General features: G+C 40.1%; 1 protein-coding gene across 10 annotated transcripts in view; it reads right to left on the reverse strand.

The window, feature by feature from the left end:
• The window catches only part of ARID4B (AT-rich interaction domain 4B), an 88,228-nt gene that overhangs the window by 19,140 nt on the left and 45,915 nt on the right, over positions 1 to 23,173 (reverse strand). For 8 of the 10 annotated variants that reach the window (XM_035108414.3, XM_060272856.2, XM_035108413.3 and 5 more), the window contains exons 8-16: positions 22,544 to 22,682; positions 19,984 to 20,063; positions 18,905 to 18,978; positions 15,652 to 15,797; positions 13,534 to 13,606; positions 11,922 to 12,016; positions 11,353 to 11,450; positions 10,400 to 10,649; positions 7,342 to 7,499 (exon numbers count right to left, since the gene is read on the reverse strand). In XM_035108414.3, coding sequence (XP_034964305.3) covers positions 7,342 to 7,499; positions 10,400 to 10,649; positions 11,353 to 11,450; positions 11,922 to 12,016; positions 13,534 to 13,606; positions 15,652 to 15,797; positions 18,905 to 18,978; positions 19,984 to 20,063; positions 22,544 to 22,682 — 1,113 coding nt within the window. Of the gene's footprint in view, positions 1 to 7,341; positions 7,500 to 10,399; positions 10,650 to 11,352; positions 11,451 to 11,921; positions 12,017 to 13,533; positions 13,607 to 15,647; positions 15,798 to 18,904; positions 18,979 to 19,983; positions 20,064 to 22,543; positions 22,683 to 23,173 lie in introns of all 10 variants that reach the window. The other 2 variants (XM_088666446.1, XM_088666440.1) reach the window with 1 other exon arrangement.

Consider the following 23,173-nt stretch of genomic DNA (forward strand, 5'->3'; position numbering starts at 1 on the left):
TGGAAGGGACCCTGAGGAATGATCATCTCAAAATGTATTGATTTTGTTATGCAGCACAAGGGGTGGGAGCATAAAGCCATTCTGTAATTTAAAAAGCAAACAAAAAAGCACTATTGGGTATGCGGGGTTAGTAATTGATTTTCAGTTTCTTATCTAAAAAGGGATCTAGGAACACTTGCATAGATTTCAGCATTTCTCTCTCATCTGTCCCCTGCTTTCTAACATCAATTTTACACCATGAGTGCTTTCAATTCTTTTTTAAAAAAACCCACAAATCTATTAAATATTAGGCAGCACATTAATGAATAAGTTCCTGTTAAACAGAAAATTCTATTTTTTAATATTATGTTCATTTTTTGTATTAAGGTATTTTGAAATCTTAATTATATAAATCAGGAATAGGCAAAACACAGCCATTGGCGCCCTTCAGTTCTCACTCTTTTAAAGTGAGTATCTAACCTTCAATGTAGGGGAAAAATATTTAAAAGCTTGAAAAAATTATGGAAGCATGAAAATCTCAGCAAATTAAATAATCCTCAAATCCTAAGAGCAAGTTGTAACATCTTCGATGCAACCAATGTCCAGGGAACAGCAGTACTGTCAAGAATACATGCCTCCAAGTTTTTCAATAGATTTTTTTTAAATAGATCTATACTATGAAGACCACAGCATTCTATTCCCAGATTGAAAATCTTGCCATACAGAAAAGCAAAGCACTGAATACCATGAAGCAGAAGTCCTGAGGGAAAATGTTGCCAGGATAGGCCAGTATGCCTTCAAGAAACCTTACTTTACGTATCTGCATACAGACAGAAGCTAGATTTCTTGTATTCCAGATTCTGGTAAACCTAATATGAAAAGCATTTACATAACAGATGATGATGTCTATAAGCTTTTAAATAAGATTTAAAAAACTCCAGTAAAATGAAGGTTTTGGCAAAATAGTAGTGTTGTAAAGCAGACAACAGAAAGGTCAGTTCATTAGAACGATGGATCCCAAAGTACATCAATAAGATAACACAGTAAGATGATGATGCAAGCAGTTCCCATATGTAAGCTGCCTCAAGCAGTTCAAGTAAAAACTGTCCCAAAGAACAGGAGCTTCAACCTTCAGAAAAGGAAAGTGAAAGAAATCAGCCAGAAACAACAGAAGACTGCAACTACGTCAAAAAGTTTATAGGGAACAGACACACTTGATAATCATCAAAGTAAATACTGTTAAAAGACCAGCCTGAATATTAGTGTATAAAGGATTTACTATCACAATGCAGTAATCGTTCTGATTACGGTATACAGTATTTGAAAGAGGAAAAATATTAATTGCCCCTGGAGTCTGCTTAGGGTAAATCCCTCTTCCAAATTTCAAACTACTCTGTTAGTTCTACATTAGTGGCCATTTTGCATAATATACAACATTTACTCCGATAATTACTCTCTTGAGAAACATCTTTTGCAAATCTCCAGAAACACAATCTAAGGAACCGAACACTTCACTCCTATATAATCAATAATGCAATTCAACCGAAATAAGTATATCAAGTAGCGCTTTGATATGCCTAACTAACTTGGACCCCCCCCCCCCGGAAAAAAATCAATTGTGAGAATAGCACAGTATCCCGTGAAGAAAATCAATTGTGAGAATAGCACAGTATCCCGTGAAGTTTCCTTATTTCAAACCAAGTACAGTCAAACAACAGTGTCTAGTAGAAATCAATGAGGCTCGATCAGCGTCATCATTTTCTATTGCCCCTTACAATACTCATCTTAGTGGTCCTATAAACTTGATGGTACAAAATGATTAACCAATGATGTCCTCTGTGTGAACGACACAGGCTTCTACTTGCACAATGGTATTTCCCTTTCCCCTCTTCACCCATTCAGTCCACCCCAAGCCCCCAAAATCAGCTCTAACATTTGGGGAGTGTTGGGGGGGGGAATGGGAGGAAGGGCAAGTCCCATCATGGAAGATGAAGTCCACTTTGCTCTTTGCACTTCTAGGAAAAGCAAGTTAATTTTTCAGAAAAAAATCTGTTTTCACTATGCAGGCATCCCCACATACATGCACGTCGCCATGAAATAAATAAATAATTCAATTCACATGGCTCCTGAGGAGGGCCAGTGGGGGGGAGCCCCAAACAGCCTGGAGGTGCAATGGGGCTTTGTTTAGGCTGCTCAGCCTCCCCCACCCTTTTCCATGTATCCTCCAGCCTCCTGCTGACCCCAGAGCTTCAATTCTAGTTGTGGATATTTTTGGATACAGTATTTTTGGGGGGTCTGGATTGGAGAGAGAACTTCAGATAAGATATTTAGATATTCAGAGAGTGCTCCCTATCTACACAATTTTTGCTTAAGAGTGCGAGGCCCGGAACATATAACTCCCATGTAAGTGGGCAGACGCCATATATTTGTTTAAGTTGCACATTTTCTGCTTGTTATCCCTAGGTTTCATATCTCAGGTGGGGACCTCAGGCCCAGCATCTGAATGTAACCCTTCTCACCTCTCTATCTGGTCTTTGGGACTTGGCCCAGGGAGCACACCCTCACCAGCCCTACTTCATAGGTGCTTTTGCCTTACTGGAAGAATGTAAGTTCTTCCTGATGTTTAGTCGGAAACTCCTTTCTTGTAACTTGAATGCACTGGTACAGGTCCTAGCCTCCAGAGCAAGAGAAAGCAAGATTGCTCCAGCCTCCATGTGACAGCCCTTTAGATATTTGACGATGGCTATCATATCCCCTCTCAGTCTCCTCTTATCCAGGTTCTTCATAAGACCCTTAGATCCTTTTCACATGTACTGTACTTTTGGCAAGCCAGGTGTCCCCCAATTTATACTTGTACAGCTGGTTCTTCCTGCCTAAGTGCAGAACCTGAAGTTTGTCCCTATTGAAATTCATTTTGGGCCCAATTTCCCAATCTGTTTAGCTAATCTTCAATCCTGATACTGTTACTCAGCGGCATTGGCTATCCCTCCCAGTTTGGTGTCATCTCCAGATTTGATGAGCACCTTTATCCAAATTACAATGGGCCCAGGACAGAACCTTGAGGCACCGCACTTGTCACTTTTTTCCAGGATGAGGAACTGTTATCACAGTTTCACAGGCTAACCAAATAGCATTTGGAAGTTTTCTGCACTTCAAAATGTATTCTGCACAGCTACGCAAGTTCTCTCAGTCTTTTGGACTACCCTCAAAAAGGTGGTAGTGGGGACAGGTTGTGGCAATTTTGACTTTGCTACAATTAACTAATTTCCTGATGGAAGCACACCATAACTAATCTCAAAGACTATGAAAGAAGCATAGCTATATTGCTTAATTTATTATCATTATTATTACACATTCCAATCACTGATTCACGAAGTCATATCTATCATTAGCGTTAGCAGATTGCCACCCCCACCCCCTGTAACTTGTAAATCTGTGTCCAAGCATTACTATATCATAAGTCACAGAAGCATGACACAAATATAGCAAAGCATAAGAAATCTGTTCTCTAGAAAAAATATGACGCCCATCACTATTGCAACTCACAATTGTAATTGACCCAGACAAAACACTAATAAACATATAGACTAAAGAACCAGGGCCTGAGGAATCAGAGCTTTCAAAATGTTAGAATTTGTATATTTGTGACTATAACAAAAGAGGCAAAATGTGCAAAACACAAGTACTGGATACATGATTTACACATTATTTTAAACCCATCTGTAATAACCACATAAATTAATGTATGTTCTAGGAAGAGCAAAGACAACAGAACAACTTGTACAAAAGCCTCCTTTTGTATCCCAATATGCTAAAATGCTCTTCATTTCAATTAAATCCAAAGAGCAATGGTTCTCTTTACTACCTTATACCACAATAGCTGTTTTATTTCAATGAAGCTATTTAGCTAAAAGTTGCTAACCTCAGGATTAGTGGGGGTTTTAAAAAACAAAACTATACTTCCAGAAGGTTTTTATGAAAGTAGAACCACACAAAAGACTCAAGTGTCTGATCTATGCATTTTAACATTATGGTAATTACAGACCGCAGATACAATCTTTGTATGTAGTTGTACCCGAGATTCTTCAATTACATGTGTAACTTGCAAGAAATCTGATAAGTGTTTGCAGATATGAAAGGGTGTACAAAGCTGAGGGTTGTTTTGATAAGTATTTTTATATGTGGGACTAAACAGCCCACTGCTGTTTCCTGATTGAAAGCGACCACAGAATTGAGGAAATGCAATGGCTAGCATGCTCCTCTAACAACAACAAAAAAGTGGCTAACAGCACAATACTGCATATTCTAAGGCAATTCACTAGTGAAACTGAATTGCTAAAGATTATCAAGTGTAGAAAGAAAGAAAGAAAGAAAGAAAGAAAGAAAGAAAGAAAGAAAGAAAGAAAGAAAGAAAGAAAGAAAGAAAGAAAGAAAGAAAGAAAGCTCTCCCATGTAGCAAAAATATGTACAGATACAGTAACTCTGATATACAAAACTTACACAGCGAAGTGCTCTAGTGAAGTGTTCCTAAGCCCCAAATCAAGATACAGTACTAACAACCAATGTTTTAATCACATTACCGTATTAACATATACTAGATATACAGTGATATTATACTTGTTTGTCAAATCAAGAAGCGTATCTGAGATAAAGATGACTAGAAATGCACATTTTGAAAAATAATAGTTTATACTACACAAAAACACAACAGGGGCCACATCAGGCCACGGCTTGTAGATCCCCGACATAGCACAACCAAGTACTAATATTAGTAGTAGTAAACAGGAATGTGAGTGCTACTTTTTATGAGACAATACAGTGCACGGTTACATTTGCATCTTCTGTAAAAACATGTATACAGTACAAGGAGGCACATGGTTGCTTATCTAAGCCTAGAGCATGTGCAAGAAAAGAGCATGCATATTCCTCCCTTCATTGCTACAAACATCTTACAAACAGCTCCACAAGAAATACTCTTCCCTCACAATGCTTCCCTTCAGTGACTTTCCTGACTAGCTCCTTTTTACATTATTTCGCCACATTCCTCACAGGTCCTCGTAATAAGCAGCCCCGAACACCAGAGCACAGAAATCATGTAACACACTGAACTGGTAACAGCAGACACAATTCTCACTGTAGTCAAATATACAAACTTAAGATAGGTACAAACTACAAGTGTAAAACTGAGGATCGCAAATGAACTCAATAGTTTCACTAATAATGTCTGAAACCTGAACTGGAAAAAGCTATACTTTAAAAAAAAGTGTGCCTGAAAGATTAATTCACAATAAAGAAATCCACATGCTTCAATATCAATAAGCAGTGAACTCTACATGATACCAAAATATGAGAACACAATGGGTCAGTTCCAACATACCATACATGTAAATCTGCATTTCAAAAAAAGGGAAGCATTATTTTTTATATACATAAAAATGATCGGTCGATTACCATTTTGCCTGAAAGGCACCACACCTTAATGCATGTCTGAGGGCCAACTACTCAGGCTTTTCGACTTGAATCTAGTCACATGCATGACACGCTGATAATAAGATACTCCTTTATTCATTTCAGAAGCAGAATGGCAATAAAATAATTTCATTCGGATGTTCAACATAGTGTCAAACCACAGCAGCAAAATTAGGGAAGTCTTGGCAGATCAATACAATTACAGTCATACCTCGGGTTGCGTACACTGCGGGTTGCGTACTTTCATGTTAAGTACTCGGCGGACGCGGAAGTGTTTACTTCCGGGTTCCGCCATGTGCGCATGCGCAGAAGCGTTCTGCATACTTCACGCGTGCACAGAAGCACTCTATCGGCGCTTCGCACACACGCTCTATCGCCACTCTGGATACATACTTTTTGGGGTGCGAATGGCACTCCGGATCGGATCAGGTACGTATCCAGAGGTACCACTGTACTACATCAGGTGCTTCAACAAAGTAGCGGTACCATCAGTGCTGATCTATATTCAGCTGATTTCTGGATAAGAAATTGTTTCTTTCCTTTTGGTGATCCACCAGAGGAGACAAATCTTTAAAAACTCCAACCTATAACTCAGTGTTTTTCATACAGTTGCCTAGTGTCAAAAATTCCTTGCATGTTGAGTAAAGACTGGGAAAAGTGGGAATTGAAAGGAAGTTCTCCCTCCTCTGAGGGGGAAGGGTAAAGGGAAATGTTAAAGGTGAGATTATAGGTTAATATTTTTACAAGCTAGGAATAGAAAGTAAGAGAATGAGAGGAAAACTGTTGTAGGAGGAAGAAATTAATGCAAAAGGATTAAAGAGGAAGGGTTGAAAGAAACGCAGTCGGCTGAGGTGTGTGTGTGAATAAGGTACAAGTTGATTGTGAAAGGAAAATGGGAGAAGATCAGTAAATGTGGTAAGATGAGACAGTAAAAATACTTTAGAGGCATGTGGGAGTGTGAAGGGGGAAATATAGAAGAAAAAACCTTCTCCACTTAAAGAGCCTCTGAAGAAGCAAATTCTGCCAAAAATAGGGAGTCACAATACCTACAGAGCAAATGTCTGTACTTAACCTGAGGAAAACTAGAGCTACCGGTATGGAACTCCTTGCCCCAAGGAAAATGCTGTGACAAAGAAGTCAGCAATTTCCAAAGATGGATTTGATATCAGTAGAAAATGATATCAGCAACTGTCAGCTGATTATGCCAAACTCTGTTTCCATCTGTCACCGTTTTGTGACTGGCTCTGCCACTGCACCATTTTGTGACTCGCAGGCATCAGGAAATTTAAATGAGCCTCGCGGGCAGAAAGTTTGAGAACCCCTACTGTAACTTCTTTTTTTTTGCCACAATTTAAATCCTACTCCACTAGTATCTTTCAGTATTGAAGTCCATCTGCCCACGATTACCAGTGTGGAGAATGCTGCTGCAACCCGGCCCTGCTTGCAGCCCTACCTTGGGTATCTGGATGACCACTGTGAGAACAGAATGCTGGACTAGAGGGGCCTATGGTTGCTTTCCCATCACTTTTAATTATCTTTTTATCAGAAGACAGCAGGTGACTTCTCTTACACCACCTTTATAGCATTCAGAATAATGAAGCAATTTAACTGGACATCTCAACTGGACAAAAAAAAGCACCAAAATAAGATGGTATTTATTGAGCTTTTTGATATAAAGGCTGCATTCCTAAACAAGTTGACAAAAGTAAGTCTCAATGAATTCAGTAAGACTTACTCTGAGGTAAATGAGGCTAGGATTACAGCCTAAGACATCTAGTTCCTCTTAAGTTCTAGTTCCTCTTTGACCTTTTAGAGATCAAAGGCAACTCTGACTTGAAGCCCAGTATTGCTCCCCTCATACAGAGGTTTTAGCTGAAAATAAAAGATTCTTACTTTTTCTCCCTCTCTTCCGTTTCAAGACTGGTATTCTGATTTTCCAAGTCCTTACTCTTCTCATCCTCTTTATGTTCCACATTGGCTTCATCTGTTTTCAGTATTCTTAATTCCTTTTCCTGGTCAGTGTGTGATTCCTGAAAACCTTTTTTGCTTCCCTAAGAGAAATAAAAACATTGATATAGCTCACAATTTAAAAACAAAACAAAAAATTGTTAGTTTTCAATTAGAAAGAATCTGCACCAGCTATTGGTATCTATACTGGATTTGAATCAACTTTATGTAAGTGCTGATGTTGTTTTAAACTCCCTGTCTGTCTGTCTGTCTCTCTCTCTCTCTCTCTGTGTGTACATATTTTTAAAAAATGTTTTTATATATGCTGCTTTTTTATATATGTTTCATTATATTGTAAATCACTTTCATGAAATAATAACACATCTCTAAGGAAGTACTGCTGCAGTTTGCATTGGATCATGAATGCTGTCTCTTGATCCATTTCCAGGTTGCTGAAACATGACCATTGGTCTTACCTGTGAAGGGTATCTTTTTTTAGTGAAAGGATATTCTTAGGTAGAATGAGAGCTCCCTCAAGCACCTGCAACCACTGCAGCTAAACTAGAGATTTATCCTCTCAGCTGGCCAGCCCCCAAGCTGCAACATCCTGCACTCAACACATTAGTAAGAAAACATACCAACAACATGTAGCAACAACAACACACCCTGCCCCAACACACAAGGCGATCCAGATACAGACTCAATCAGATAAGAACAAACCAAATAGTGAATGGGTAGAGTAAGGCTATGAAAACATCTTTTCACTCAAAGAAAAGTAATCTTCATGTGTCCAAGTTGCCCAAAATAAGGTGGGTCTTGGCTGCCTATATCCCTGGAAACACATGGTGAAGCACGTGCCTCTCAAAAGTGCCCCTGAAGAGATGTAGGTATCAATATGGCAAAGTCTTGTAGAGGAACGAGGGCTCACCCAGGCCGGAGCATAACACAGAGCATTTAAAGAGAACGCTGCAGTCTCATGTATGCACTAAGGTAAAAGGTAAAGGTCAAGGACCTCTGGACGGTCAAGTCCAGTCAAAGGCGACTATGGGGTGCACTGCTCATCTCGCTTTCAGGCCGAGGGAGCCGGCGTTTGTCCACAGACAGCTTTCTGGGTATGTGGCCAGTAGGACTAAACAACTTCTGGCGCAACAGAACACCATGACAGAAACCAGAGTGCACGGAAACACCGTTTACCTTCCTGCCACAGCAGTACCTATTTATCTGCTTTCACTGGCGTGCTTTTGAACTGCTAGGTTGGCAGGAGCTGGGACAGAGCAACGGGAGATCACTCCGTTGAAGGGTTCGAAACGCTGACCTGATCGGCAAGTCCAAGAGTCTCAGTGGTTTAGACCACAGCGCCACCCACGTCATGTATGCGCTATTGGTATGACCGTAATACTCCATGACTTAGGGCACCTCTTTCTTTTGATCTGTTTGCATATCTGAAAAGTGAGTAATATTTTTATTCACAGATAATGCCACCTCAAATCCCCCAAAACTCCTCTTCAGAGGAAGTTTCCAGAGGGTTCTGAGGTGTACCCACTCTTTACACAGAACTTCCTTATCACAATCAATCTTAAAAGAGTGGGAAACTGAACCAGACATCCTCGGGTGGCCCACCTTACACATGAGTGTTTTAGCAATATTAGTCCTCTCAGCCATGGTATCCATGCCAACAGAGACAGAACCAGGTTTTGTGCCCATGGCAGTAAAGGTAAATGCCATCCAGGAGCATGGTGTTTATGAGCTGATTTATATGCTGCCTCAAGGGCTTTAGCCTTCAACTGCTATATCTTGCCCATGGCCCCAGAGTAGATGCAGCTGATTACTGAGACCTAATGGGTGATCACAAAAAATATTAAATAAAAAAAAAAAGCTACAGAGCTGCTGGATGAGAACTGTGAAAAAATATCAGCGTTCCGGCAGGGAGGAAATATCCCCTCCATTGACCAAAAAACAAAATTGGGACACCGGGGATGAGGGGAGTTCACTTTAAACCAGGGACAAGCAACAGGGGAGGTGGTGAAGGGGAGATACAGAGCAGAAAAAGTGGAAAGTGGCAAGGCACATAAGAAACCCCAAAACTCACACACAAACAAGCACTGTACATCAAGATAAAAACTCACGGGACTCCCTAAGAGAGAAACAGCATAATCAATGCAACCTCCCCCCAAATAAGCACAGAAACACTAACAACAAATGATAAGCAACAATGTCATAAAGATAAGCTCCGAAAACTGTAGACAAAACACAACTCTGAGCAAAGCTGAATGGAGAATGTGAGATACAACCTCACAATGTAAATGCAGTAAAAACTGCTGGGAGCTGAAGAGCAGAAATCTCTAATTTAGCTGTGCTAGAGGGAGCTCTTATCCCACCTTACAACATCTCTGCTCAAAGGAAAAGGAGCATAAATATCATAGGAAACATTGTTCACCCGTAACTTTCCAGATATTTTTGACCAGGAGAACACCAGGAACATGGAGCTCTGATTTTCCACATGGTGCAAATTATAGCTACAAGGAATTTGTAAGGTCATGTGTATGTAAGGAACCTTCAAACTGTGTTATCAATTTTGTAGCTTGAGACTTCCTAGCTTAACGGAGCTTAGCAAAAGGAGGAGCAAAGGGACTAGGTGTTAGGACAAAAGTCTGGTTCGTATCTTGGGACACAATCTCCGAATGTGGCCTAGATATAGCAGACACAAGAGTGTTTGATTTCTGCCTAAACAGAGTTTTGAGGGCCTTCTTTAGAACTCGAAAGACACCCACAAAGGTATTTCTTCTGTCAAAGTGAATCTGGACTGCAACAGGTTCTTATTAGCTCTGAAAATGACATCAATACTTTGAGAAATGTAGAAAGACTAGCAAACAGTATATTAATGCTAGAATGAAACACATTGCTTTATAGGCACAATAGCCACTCAAACAATATTTCAGCTTACTTTAACAGAACACTTTAACAGATTTACAAAATCTACAAAAGATATTGGAATAGCTCTTACCAAGGAGGACGTATCATTTTCTTTTCTTTCACTCTCATTCTCAGCTTGTGTGTCTTCTTGTTTCATCATTAGTTCATCATCTCTTTCTTTGGTTTCCACCTTTATTTCTTTTACATTTTGCTCAGTTTCTTCATGCTTCTTCATATCTTTTTCAACGTCCTTACAGGGCTGGCTCGCTATTTTCTCTGGTAATGCCATTTTAAATTCAACATTAGCTGATGTACAGTACTCTTCAAAGCCATAGAGGTATCTAAAAGATGGCAATAACATAAAAGATTAGTTAACCATAGTTTGGTTTACAAGACAACTACACTTTTAAGGATGTAAATTAATTTGCTAAATAATGGTTTAAGATTGCTTTGTTTTTAAAAAAGAAACCAACAACATGGTACCAACTCAAAATTGTGTTGTTGTTTTAACTGCCCCAAATGTCAACTTGTTTTTGAAAGAAATACCTGAAAGAAGTTAAGTTGAGTCTGGTTAGTCTAGCAACATGGAAGCTCAGGAATAAAATTTAATAACCTTCCAAACAAATTTGAAAGAGGGCTTACGGTTAGCTGCCAGAACAGCAGACTTGATTTGGGTAGTTACTACTACACATGGCATGATACAGCCAAAATAGATAAATACACCTTAATTAGAACTGTATCCTCCTATTTGGGAGTAAGCCCCGTTCCAGAGATCGTCCAACCCTTCAGAGCAAGGGTTGCAGACAGAAGGGGGAATTGGTGAAAACTACTTCCCCCATTGTTTTGTTCATGGAAGTCTCCACTGAAACAAAGCTGTTTGTGACTGAAGAAACACAACTGGATATAGCCCATTATCTTTTTTTTTCATTTAAATGACAGCTTTAAAACAGAATACCTATGCAATGTTTATTTTGGCCGAGATGAAGCATTCGACGTTGAGTATCAAAGTGAGGGACACAATTTTATATATACAGGTCTACTTACTTTTTGTATGCACATTTAACATTATATCCAGCAGCGGAGTTCAAGACAGGGATCCCAAGATCCTGATACACTTGCTTCCAGACTGCTCCACTTTCAATCTATAAAGCAGAATGAAAGTTGTTACCCCAATAAAAAGCATTATGTCTATGTTTAAATGAATAATTCTGCACAGCTGTCTAAATAAATAATTTATTCTGAACTTTTAGGGTCTAAAATAGCACACACAAAAATTAGACGCCCATACTTTAAGAGTATTCTAATTCACTTCCACCTCCTGTGCACAGATTAATACATATGTATTTTGAAGTAAGTCTGTCTTCTATGGGGTTAACACTCAGATAATTGGGTATATATAACGACTGCAGACTTCTTACTAAACTACTATTACAAGCTGCTTTCTTTTTTAACCTAGAAAAGAGTCTTAGTGTTAGAAAAATTAATGCATAAAAGTCCTTAGTGTGATGTCCACCTCATCATCTACAAATCTCTTTTCCTAGTGGTTTTGAAGCTGCACTATTAACTTTTCTTCAAATTGCAAAATTATTTCTACTGTGATTAATAGTACTTACATTATCAAATCCTCCAAGCTTATGTACAAGTCTGAATAATTTGAAGAGATTCAAGTTTCTGTATCCAAGAACAGGTCGTTTATTAATAGGAGTCCCTGTGAAAGAAAGTATTTTGAAGTGCGGCTTTTTAGCTTGGAAAGGACAACTCATATTAGTGTTAATGCACATAAATCAGTCCAGTGTTTCAATCCCAGACTATACCACATATATATATATATATACTGTGCTGCTTAATACTCCTGCATATTTACTCAGAGGTAATTCCAATGGGGCTTACTCCAGGGAAATGTGCATACAACTGCAGCTGTGGCCTTATCTTCCTAATTAACAACCATGTAACAGAACTCATATTACACAGTTTTTCCAAGTAATTGGAAAAGCCATTATCAAATATGTGTGGGCTCCAAAAGTTGCTAAATGGTATAAAGGGAACAGAGTTCTCTGACATAACTTCTTTGCAAAGCTGAGATGAATTAATTTAATTCAGTTTGCTTGTCAAATCCATTCATTCTGCCCTATGATTACTAAAGGGCAGTTGGACAACTGGCATTATGATACAGTTCAAAATCAAAATATAATGAAATAGTATTTGCCCTGCAATCATTCTTCTCTTCAGGCCTGTGCAACATGTAACCCACAAAGTTGAACACACCACACCAGCAACATATGGTAGTCATGAAGGGCTTGATAAACTTCCAATTTTAGCTGCCTGCATAGGATTGCAAAAAAATGGAGTCATGTCAAGCACCTGGCAGGCCACAAAACTTGGCTGGTGAGCTGTGTTTGATTTTGGTGGGTTACAAGTTGTGCAGGCTTATATATAATACAGAAACACAGCGCATAAGTTATTGGTTACTCTGTTGTTTCTTTACTTGCTGTATTTTCCTCCCATTTTAAAATTGCAATGCTGTTATTATATTTTTACTTTGATATAACCTGTCCAGGGAACACAAACTGGATGTACAGTACATGTAACAGGATACATGTTTTAGAAAAATAAAAATAACAGGTTTAATATATAAATGAAATATTTTACTGTAGTATACCAGCTAGAATTCATTTTTATTTCCAAAAAGATAGTGCTGATTTTTAAAAGGAACAACTTTCAACTGGCCTATGTGATGCAGTGGTTGAAATGGGGTGGGGGAGACTTTTTGAACCTTATGGCTGCATTCCCTTCTGGGCAACTTTATGAGGACAGGACTAGAAGCAAAACACTGATGTAAAATTTATCTTTGTACAGTAGGTTAGCTTCTAAACAAATGCACAACACCCCTCGCTATCCTCCATCCAAGCAAGGGAGAATAATTATCAGAGTTCAAGGATACATTCCAGCCAGGGAAAAAGCACCATAGGAGGATCTGAAACAAGGCCAGTGTGGCCTGGCAGGCCACCCAAAGGCTAGAGAGGCTTGAAGAGTCACATTTGACCAGAGGTTCCTCACCCCTGGACTAGGACCTAGGAGACCATGGTTTAAACCCCAAATGAGTTTTGAAACTCACTTTATGAAAAGCAACAAGACAAGTTTTCAGGGATGTACTACATTCTCGTACTGTACTACATCCCCTATATCGTAAAACAAACTATATGATAAATATAATGACATGCTTACCCCTGTCTTCCATGAATTTATAGAGTTGTTGTAAGAAGTTTTCTCTTTCCTCTGGAAAGGGTTCTATTTCTTCCTAATTTAAACAATGCGGTAACAAAAGCATGTTAGATTGCCCTGTTAATCGCCACAGTTTTCTTTAAAAAGTACTGCAGGGAATTACATTTATATTTTAAAAGTTCAGGAACCATTACATAATGCTTCGGTACTTTGGCTTTGAAGGCAAATGTCATTTCTCTGTATCTTACACTAATAACTGTTATAAGTGTATTTTAATTGCAAAACGTTTAGTTTCACTATGGGGAGCCATCAAAATACAAATAAATGCATACTTATAGCATAATCTTCTGCATGTCTACTCAGAAGAAAATTGAATGGGGCTTGCTTCCAAATAAGTGTATATAGGGCTGCCGTCTTAAAGTGCCGTAATAAAAACATAAAGCAAATTTGAAATAACAAATTAATTGAAATTTGTTATCTGTTATTCAGTCAAACTGAAATTCCATTTTCCTCTCCAAGACAAAAATATTTCATTGTGGAGATGGCAACTTTTGCAGAAAGATAAACTAACTCATTTCCACGGATGTTCCACATATATTTTAGCACCATTTTGAGGGAGGTGGGTTTTTGGGTTGTACTTTTTAAAGTTTCCTTCTTCTTTGTAAACCAACAAAACAACTCCAGAAAAAATTCAGAAAAGCAGATGTTGCTGATGTTACAGTTAATCATGCATGTTAGAAGCGGGATTTAGCAAAACACAAAGTTAATATTAAGGAGGATTCTTAGCCATTCAATGCATGCCTGTGCAGGGTTTGCAGATCATGGTGTGTGTGACTGATTTCCCCCCTACTCGTATATGCTGCTAGTTCAATGTCTTATCCCTAAAAGCTATGGTATCAGCACAACATTCTTTTTTTTTACAAACCCAAATAAGAGATAATGTCCCTTCTTTATTCCAGTCAAGCACACTCATTACCACAATCATCCTGCCTATTTCTTTAATTTAAATAAAATTGCAACATATAGGTCATATACCATCCGTTAGTACCGTGTTTCTCATATTTTAAGTCATCCCTACAAAATAAGCCATGGCAGGATTTTCCTGAGTTGAAGAAATATAAGACATACCCCAAAAATAAGCCGTAGTGGTGGGAGCAGGTCTGGATGGCGCCATGGAAGAGGAAGATGCCTGTAAGCGCCCGGAATCGGCTGCTGCTGCCCCTCCAAAATGTCCAGCAGCATGCACCGTGCCAAGCGCTGACCCGGCAAGAGCCTCAGCGCGTGCTGCTCCGAGCCCCGACCCGGCGGCGAGACCCGGCAAGAGCCTCAGCGTGCGCCGCGTGGAGCCCCGACCCGGCGGGACCCAGCAGCGTGCCCTGCTGAAGCGCCGACAACGCGCGCAGCAGCCGCCAGTTCCGGGCGCCGAGCCGCGACAGGAAGAGGGACGCAGCGGGACGCAGCTACAACGACAAAAAACACCCGGCCGAGCCTTCATTGGCCGCCGCGGCTGCCACTCGCTGGTCCCTCCTCTTCCTGTCGCGCGCGCTGCAGGTCCCCGCCGGTCTCGCTGCTGGGTTGGCGCTTGGCGCTGGCGCTGCGGGACGCAGCAAGAGCCGCAGCGCGCGCTGCTCCGAGCCGGGATCCGGCAAGAGCCTCAGCGCGCGCCGCGTGAAGCCCCGACCCGGCGGGACCCAGCAGCGTGCCCTGCTGAAGCGCCGACAACGCGCGCAGCAGCGCAGCAGCAGCCAGTTCCGGGCGCCGGACAGGGGAGGTACCATACTGTATTTTTTTAAAAAAATAATAAGACACCCCCCGAAAATAAACCTATGGAAAAGAAAAAAAGATTATAAGACATGACTTATAATATGAGAAACACGGTAGTTTTTCCCCCTTGCAGAAGTTCACGCTGATCACACACTAGTTTTCTTTGTTACATAAAGAAAACTGGTTTCGTAGACTAATCAGGGTTCACAAATAAGGACAATATACAAGTAAGAGGTATGCTAAAGACAATGTAATAAAAGGGTTGATATTGTCTGTGCCACTACTGTAATTCAACAATCAATATACTCCAAACGGGGAAAATTCCATGGCTCAACCAAATTACAGTGCTGTACTTGCCTCTTCTTCGCTGCTGTTATCTTCCTTTTCTTTTTCATCTTCCTCCTCCTCTTCTGCTTCGCTACTGGAGCTTTCCTCTTTCAACTCAGTCTTCCAGTTACCGGGAACGGTTTTGTTTTTACGGAATTCTAAGGCTTGATCAAAAGCTGTAAATTGAATGAAACTTATTAGCACTGAATGTCTAGTTTGTTCCTGCATGTAAAAAAAAAAAAACTAAACAAAAAATAGGCCAGTTTGGCAAAACACAAAAAAAAGAGAAATGGGACGTGTTCAAGTTTTCTCCTTGGGAACGTACTGGTGCAGGCCATATGCCTTTTCCTTGTGGGGAAAAGATGGTAAGTGTGTGAAGTGATCCTACTTTTATTTGAACATGGGATTTCCCTCACCCTAAGAAATAAAAAGCCCACCTTTGTTCTAAAGGAGTTTGGCTAACATCTCACAGTAAGCACATTCACCATCTATGCTTTCAGCATTACAAAACTATCTGCTATAGCTAGACACTATTATATTACTTTCAAGAAACCTTTAGCAGATTGGCTTGGAGCCACAAGTCCATCAGCCATGACAAACCGCTGGTATAAGTTCATAACTTTTGTGCATCAAAGTACTGCCATGTGCTCATTTAATCACAGCTCACCTCTCACTACCTTATACGCTAATAATGGTATAGTTTTATAAATATACAAAATTAAAAGTGCTCTCTGTCTTGATACAGTTTGCCCTGTTTAGAATGGAGTTGCACTTGGGTCTCTAAAGGATCAAGTCTGCAGCCTGGGTGTGGCTATTGATCTGGTCTTGCAAATGAATGCTCTGTGGGTCATATAACAAATTCTGGTGGGATCTGGCCACTAGATGGGTTTGAAGACACTTATGATGTGTTTGAAGACACTTGGAACTTCAGTTAGTTCTGAGTAGCAAGCATACCTGTTAATTGCCACAAATAGCAGGGAACATACCTTGTCACTACTTGAAAAAAAAGATCACTATGCCTATTTATTTCTGTACATGATTAAAGCTGCTGGCTTTGACTTATTAAGCCTTAAATGGCTTGGGATCAGGGTATATGAAAAACCACAAATTTCCATCAAAACATGTCTGAGTATTAGGATAATACACCCTGTTCACAATGTCCCATTTCCTGAAGTATGGTGGGTGGCAGTGAAGGACAGGACCTTTTCGGTTGTGGCACTTCATTTATGAAACTCACTCCCTGTCCATTAGCCTAGCAAATTCTGATAGCTTTCAGCTGCCAGCTAGAGATACTACAGTTTGCACAGGTTTTTATTTTTTATTTTTTTTACAAGTGAGGTATCACTCAGCTGTTTCCTTCTGGCTGTTTTTAAAGCTATTTAAGATGGTATTTAACATGGTCTTTAATGATGGTATTTAATGACGCTTGTCTTGTATGGTGTTTGTTTTTGTTCCTCTTAGTTCAATTAGATTATTAGCACCCTCAGAAATTATAACTGAGAGGCAATGTGTACATATTTCAAACACATGAAAAGAATAAGTAATGAAAATTCAGCTGAACCCTATTTACCCCTTCTCTAATATTACAATTTGGGGGTTGCTTTTTTTAAAAGAGAAAATAAAATAAAAAGATCCCAACTGGGCTCAGAGGTTGTCTGCAGGATTCATCTCCTGGCTGTCCCTATAGCAAAAGCCAGAGACTGCCTGTATGGTTATAACGTGAAGGAGCTGTGTGGGAGAGATCTAATGGAGCCAGACAGAACCAGCATATCAGGTGGCTGCTGACTGGAGAACAGCTGCCAGTCTGAAATTTCATGCTTTTTGTCGTCGTTCTTGAGCTGCACTGCAGGCTGGAATAGAGGACTGCTAATAGTTCACGGGGGGGGGGGGGCAACCTGTGGCACTCCAGCTGGTGCTGGGCTACTACAACCATCATCCCTGTCCACTGACCATAATGGCTGGGGCTGATGGGAGTTGGAGTCCAGTAACATCTGGAGGGCTACAGATTCCCCACCCCTCCTGTACAGGAGCTTTGGGAAAGCACAGATGAAAGATGCATTGAGTTTTTCTTTCTTTCTGTGAATGCCCAAGGGATGAATGTATGTGGTGTAAATTAGCTGAAGAGGAACAGATTTGGGAGGTAACCTAATTAAAGGGAAATTTAACTGGGAAGTTTGGAGGTGAACTTACTCGGGCTCACCTCAGGGGACACCAGCCTGGAGCCTGTGAGTGCCATGGCACCCACAAGAGTCTTCATTTGTGCTCCCAAACAGGGGCCCCAGACTGAACTTTCTTTCTTTCTTTTTAAGCAAGTCTCTAGCCCTGCTAGAAACATACCTATGAAGCAAAATAGGCAGGAACACTCTTCTAATGAATTTCTGTAAAATGAGCAAGCTTGGCTCTCCCACCTCGTCAAGTGTTTTAGTCAATGTGTGAAGTGATTGATACTGGCCAGTAGGAATCCTGGGGTCCTAGAGAGCTGTTGCTTCCACTCCCCTTTAATGCACTTTTCCGGCCTCTGTCTCATTTTCTATGCAGAAATTCAACGGGTTAAGCACTCTGTCTAATTTTGTGTGAAGCCATGCTCCCCATGGTAGCCATTTTGTGCTTTGCTCACACCCCTAAGGCAGCCATCTTATGACAGAACCCTTTCAAAATTCAAAATGTGTTCCCTGGTCCAAAAAGGAAGGCAACTCCAGCTCTTCCTTATACTTAGGTTCTGGTTTTGGGTAAGTCACCCATCCCTCAGCTTCAGTCATTCACCTTCTTTAAAATGGTTTTTGCAGCAACAAATGTGAGAACACGGAAGTGGTCTGGTGTTTAAGACTCGGTTTCTGCCTGATGTTTTCTTTGAAGCCTTGGGCAAGTCACTCATCTCTATTTGGTCTAGCACTCTTGTTGCCAACATTGGTCAGTCAAATACCAGTGCGAAACTTATAAGCAGGTCGTGAAATGAACAAATTCCCCTGCTGTTTGTCCCCAGCATCCAGTATTCACTGAGTGTACTCAGTGAGTATACAATTCAAAAGTATACTACCAGAGAACATTAAGGTTCCATTTAGCTATCATGGCTAATAAGAGGAGCTTTCTGGGGTAGAGCAGGAAAGAGCAACTGTGAGTGGGCTGAACTGCAGGAAAGTATGGTAGGAATTGTTTAGCAGTTGGTGGGACATGTAGCACACTCATGTTTGGGTAGCACAGCTGCCCCTCATAGTCTGTGCCAGATTTCTAGCCAAATTCAGCTGAAAAATGCTATCTTTTCTTAATTCTATATTGTCTTTACCTTGCTTTAATGCAGCATCAGGCTTTGGTGAAGAGTCACTAATTTCTCGAACATCTTTCCTTGGTACAGAAGAGCTAATAATAATAATAATAATAATAATAATAATAATACAGTATTACAAAACTTTTAAAACAAAAAAATTAAAACACTTTAAATAACAAATCATTCTTTCCATCCATGGATCAAACATACCATCCTGGTATTTTTTAAAAAACAAGGTCCACAACCATTATAATTAATATAAACCTTGTCTGCTGTTATTATGTTCATTTAGCAAGAGTATCAAGAAGGTACTGATTCCTGGGTCCATTACCAGAGCAGATTTAATTCTGTGCAAGAGCTTTCAATCCAAGCTTTCTGTGAGTGGAAAGCAGTGGGAACAGACAAGTGTATCCATGGCAGCTGCTTAACAGCGCAATCCTTACAAAAACCCTGCCTTCTTGTGTCAAGCAAGAAGACAAATGAGAGACGGGTGAGTAGTTCAGACCTCTCAAAAAATGGCTCCTCATTCCTGCCTTCCAGAGGCAGAACCTAAGCCACCTAGGAATGTCTGCCTCTCAAGTGAAGGGAGAAAATGACTTTATAAAAGGAGACAAGACTGACATTTCCTTGTTGCAACTTTCTTAAAGAAAAGAAATTCTTCTCAAGTGAAAAAGTGGCATGAATTAGGTCAGAAATGGGCCCGCCATTTACACTGTTTTGAAGCCAGCTGAAATAATACTGTGTCATAGTGATCACTGATACACAGACATGTTAACCAAATCAAGAAGAGACTATTTAGAAATTGTCCATCACAAAAACAAACTTTGACATATAGAACAAGTATGTAAAGCGGCCACCCTTCAACTTATGCAGCTGCACAAAATTGCAACCTGATTCCTAACACACATGCTAGCCACTCTATGTAAGTGACATGAGTGGGGTAGAAGGTAGAATGAACAGTTGGTTTGTGCTTCCTGCCCCTCCCTTTTACTGGCATTTAAAAATAAAGCCCTATATATGTCATGTCAGTGAGCAGAAATGACAGATTGTATTAGCTAGTTGGTATAAATAACGACACTGGAAGTATTTCTACTCACAATTTGCCATCCTTGAAAGAACGAACCAGAATGTTATCCTTTTTCACTGCAATTTCATCACTGCAGTCTGGACAAACCACCTGCGTAAAAAGAAAGGAAATACTTAAAATATTTTATATCAATATTTTGGTACCATTCTGAGATATTTCAACGAAGATATTTTTTGTGTTCATATTCTAGAGTCCGAAAATGGTCACAGAGGTGACGGACTGCCCCTGTCATGGATGCTCAGCACACACAAAAATCCTTCCCAGAGTTCTCTGAAAACTTCAGAGAACTTGTGTGAAAGCTGTCTTCCATTGTGACATGCATGAAAAACAAGGCTTTGTTCCTCTCCAAGTGTTCTGACCTGTGCAGAGAATTCAGGGGAGATGATGTTGTCTTATTTTGCAGTGGGCTTTGAAGAAACAGAAGCAATAAGGAGGACAGGACTTGCATTCTACCTTCTCTTTAAGTCCAGTACTGAGTGAGATAAAAGGTACGCACACACTTGCCTGAGTCCTCTGTTAGGGCTTTAAACCTAAGACGCTGGCAAATTAGCAAGGTCATGTGATTTAAGTTGTTAAATTTTGGATTATGCGGAATGCTTTATCTGAGTGGATGTAGCAACCTTCGTTGTTCCTGCAAGGGGACAATGACAATAAAGATATCTTATCTTAAGTCGTTAAGTTGTTAAGATGCTCAGTATATATAGAGCGTTTGTTTTGTTTGCCTGTGGGGTGTGGAGCAGTCATGTCTGAAAGCTCTGGAGGTGTTTCTGTTATCTGTCTGCAATAAACCTGTCTGTAGAAAGTTGGGCTTCCGTGGGTCGTTTCTGCTGCAAAGCTACAAAGTTTTACCCCAACAAGAATCCAGCCGCTGTGCTTGATTAATGCTCTGCGAAGAGAACTGTTTCTGGTCTGTGCAGCACAGCAGAAGCATTTTACTGGACCAGTGCAGAAAAACTCTTATCCTCTGTGTGCACAGAGGACTTGGGGGAGAGCCCTTTCATCTCATTTCCCACAGAGCTTCAGAGAAAGAAGTGATGCTCCTTTAAACTGCTTCCTCAGTGTCTGGTGCAAAAGTGAGAGAAGGCAGAAGCCCCTTGCTGCCTATGTTTCTGAAAAGCCCAGCAGCAATTGAGATACCAATCTTTCCTCTCTTCAGAGTCTTCTAGAGCAGTGGTCCTCAACCCCTGGGCCACGGACCAGTACCAGTCCGTGGATCAATTGGTACTGGGCCGCCCAAGGAACATTAAATAAAATTAAATTAAAATTATTAAATCAAAACAATCTAAATAAAATATAAATAATCAACGCCCCCCCTCGGCGGGCCACAAAACAATCAATGGCCCCCCCTCAGCGGGCCGCAGTAAAATTATCAAACGTTGACTGGTCCACGGCGATAAAAAGGTTGGGGAGCACTGTTCTAGAGGACTTGGGGAAGGAGATGGATCAGTGGTGAACACAAATAACGGTGGGTTAGTAAGCTAGGAAGAAATTTGTGGACCCCTTTTCAACACTGATTTCACAAAGAGTTTTAAATTGCTCAGCAATTTCACTCACATCATATGAATTAAGCCACTTGTTAAATTACCTTCCCTATTTAAAACTGGCACATTGCTTCTAAGATCTTTGATTTGCCTTATTTCAGTTTCTAAAAATGTGACTTTATGGTGCAAATTTCATGCTTCAGCCATTCCTTTATAATGGCTGTGACATGTGCATTGCTTTTGAAAGCCAAAACAATAAATTAAAAATAATGATGATTTATTTAATGTCATCTGTACAGTTTAGGATCTCATTTACAGTTCTGCAAATATTCATTAAAATTTATGAACAAGTTTTCTATCTGCGACCACTTAAATGTTTGTAATTAATATGACATGATTTACACAATTTTGGGGAAGGGAGCATTTTATTTTAAAAATGTTAATATTCTCAAGTAAGTAAGTGTAAAAAGAATTCCATGCAGTAAAAGGATTGATAAAAACATTCCTGACTCAGGGTCAATCTAGTCTAGCCTGTTCTCCTAACCATGGCTAGCCAGATGCTTTCAGGAAGCCCACAGGGAGGGAATGAAAATAGTAGCCCACTGCTGCTGTTTCTCCCTAGCAACTAGTACACCACTTCGGAATACAGATCCAGCAATCTGTATGTTTTGTAGCATAAAATAGGAACAATACAGCAGCTTTTGCCTTTGACCTTCCTCTGCAATTGGAAGCTGGACTAATAGCACGGAAATTAATAGGGACCATGAAATAGGTAAAAAGAAAAGAAGCAGTGCTCTGTTTTACTTTTGTTTGTTTGTTTGTTTTCTTTAAAAAAATCTGCTTTATTGTATACAGACTGACTTGGCACTTACGGGTTATTAAACTGCACAGTTTTTACAATATATGCACTTTACTGCCCTGTGTGCTCAAACGAATTGTACATAGTAAAACTATTCTGACCTTATTTGTTTAACGAGGTGGTTTTAAATTATGAAAGAGGAATATCTCAAAGTGCAAAATATAATTTCTAGGTACATTTTACTCTCTTCAAAATAAAGCTATTAAACAATATAAAAGTGAAACACTTACCAAAGCTGGGAACCAGAGGTTTTTCTTTTTATCCACACTAACGTAGTCTACACAAACAACTTTTCCTAACAGTTCATCAGTTTGTTTTCTGTCATCTTCATCTTCATCACTTGAGGATGAGGAAGATTCTTCCTCTGGGCTATAAGGAAAAGAGCTCCAAGTTAAATTGTGCTATATAGTTCAGAATTTTGATTAGGGTCAAACTACAAATGAACTTTGGCTTGAATTTTGGGAAGTGGGGACTGCTATAGGGTCCATCTCTTTCACTCTCTCTTTTTGTTCTTTCCCAACCCCCAACAGTGATGGTACAGTGATAGCAGTCTCCCAGGGTGTGAAAGCTATCTTCCATGCTGGTAGCCACCATGTTCCTCATAATGCCCTTGGAATGACACTACATCACATAGTATTGTTCTGAGCGGAATTGCGAGCAAGTAACAAATGGTAGCCACCACTTTTTAAATCCGTATGTGAAGGACGAATTCACATATGATGGTCAGCCTCTTAGTGACTCAGAAACCTACCAGGGCTGGGTGGGTTGTCATCCAATCAGAGGAGAGGAGCAAGTTAATAGCTAGAACCTGACAGTTTAACTGGTTAACCATTTGAGGCAAGTAACTGGACAAAATACAT

The sequence above is a fragment of the Zootoca vivipara genome, chromosome 3, assembly GCF_965207765.1.
Source record: "Zootoca vivipara chromosome 3, rZooViv2.hap1.1, whole genome shotgun sequence".
Lineage (NCBI taxonomy): Eukaryota > Metazoa > Chordata > Lepidosauria > Squamata > Lacertidae > Zootoca > Zootoca vivipara.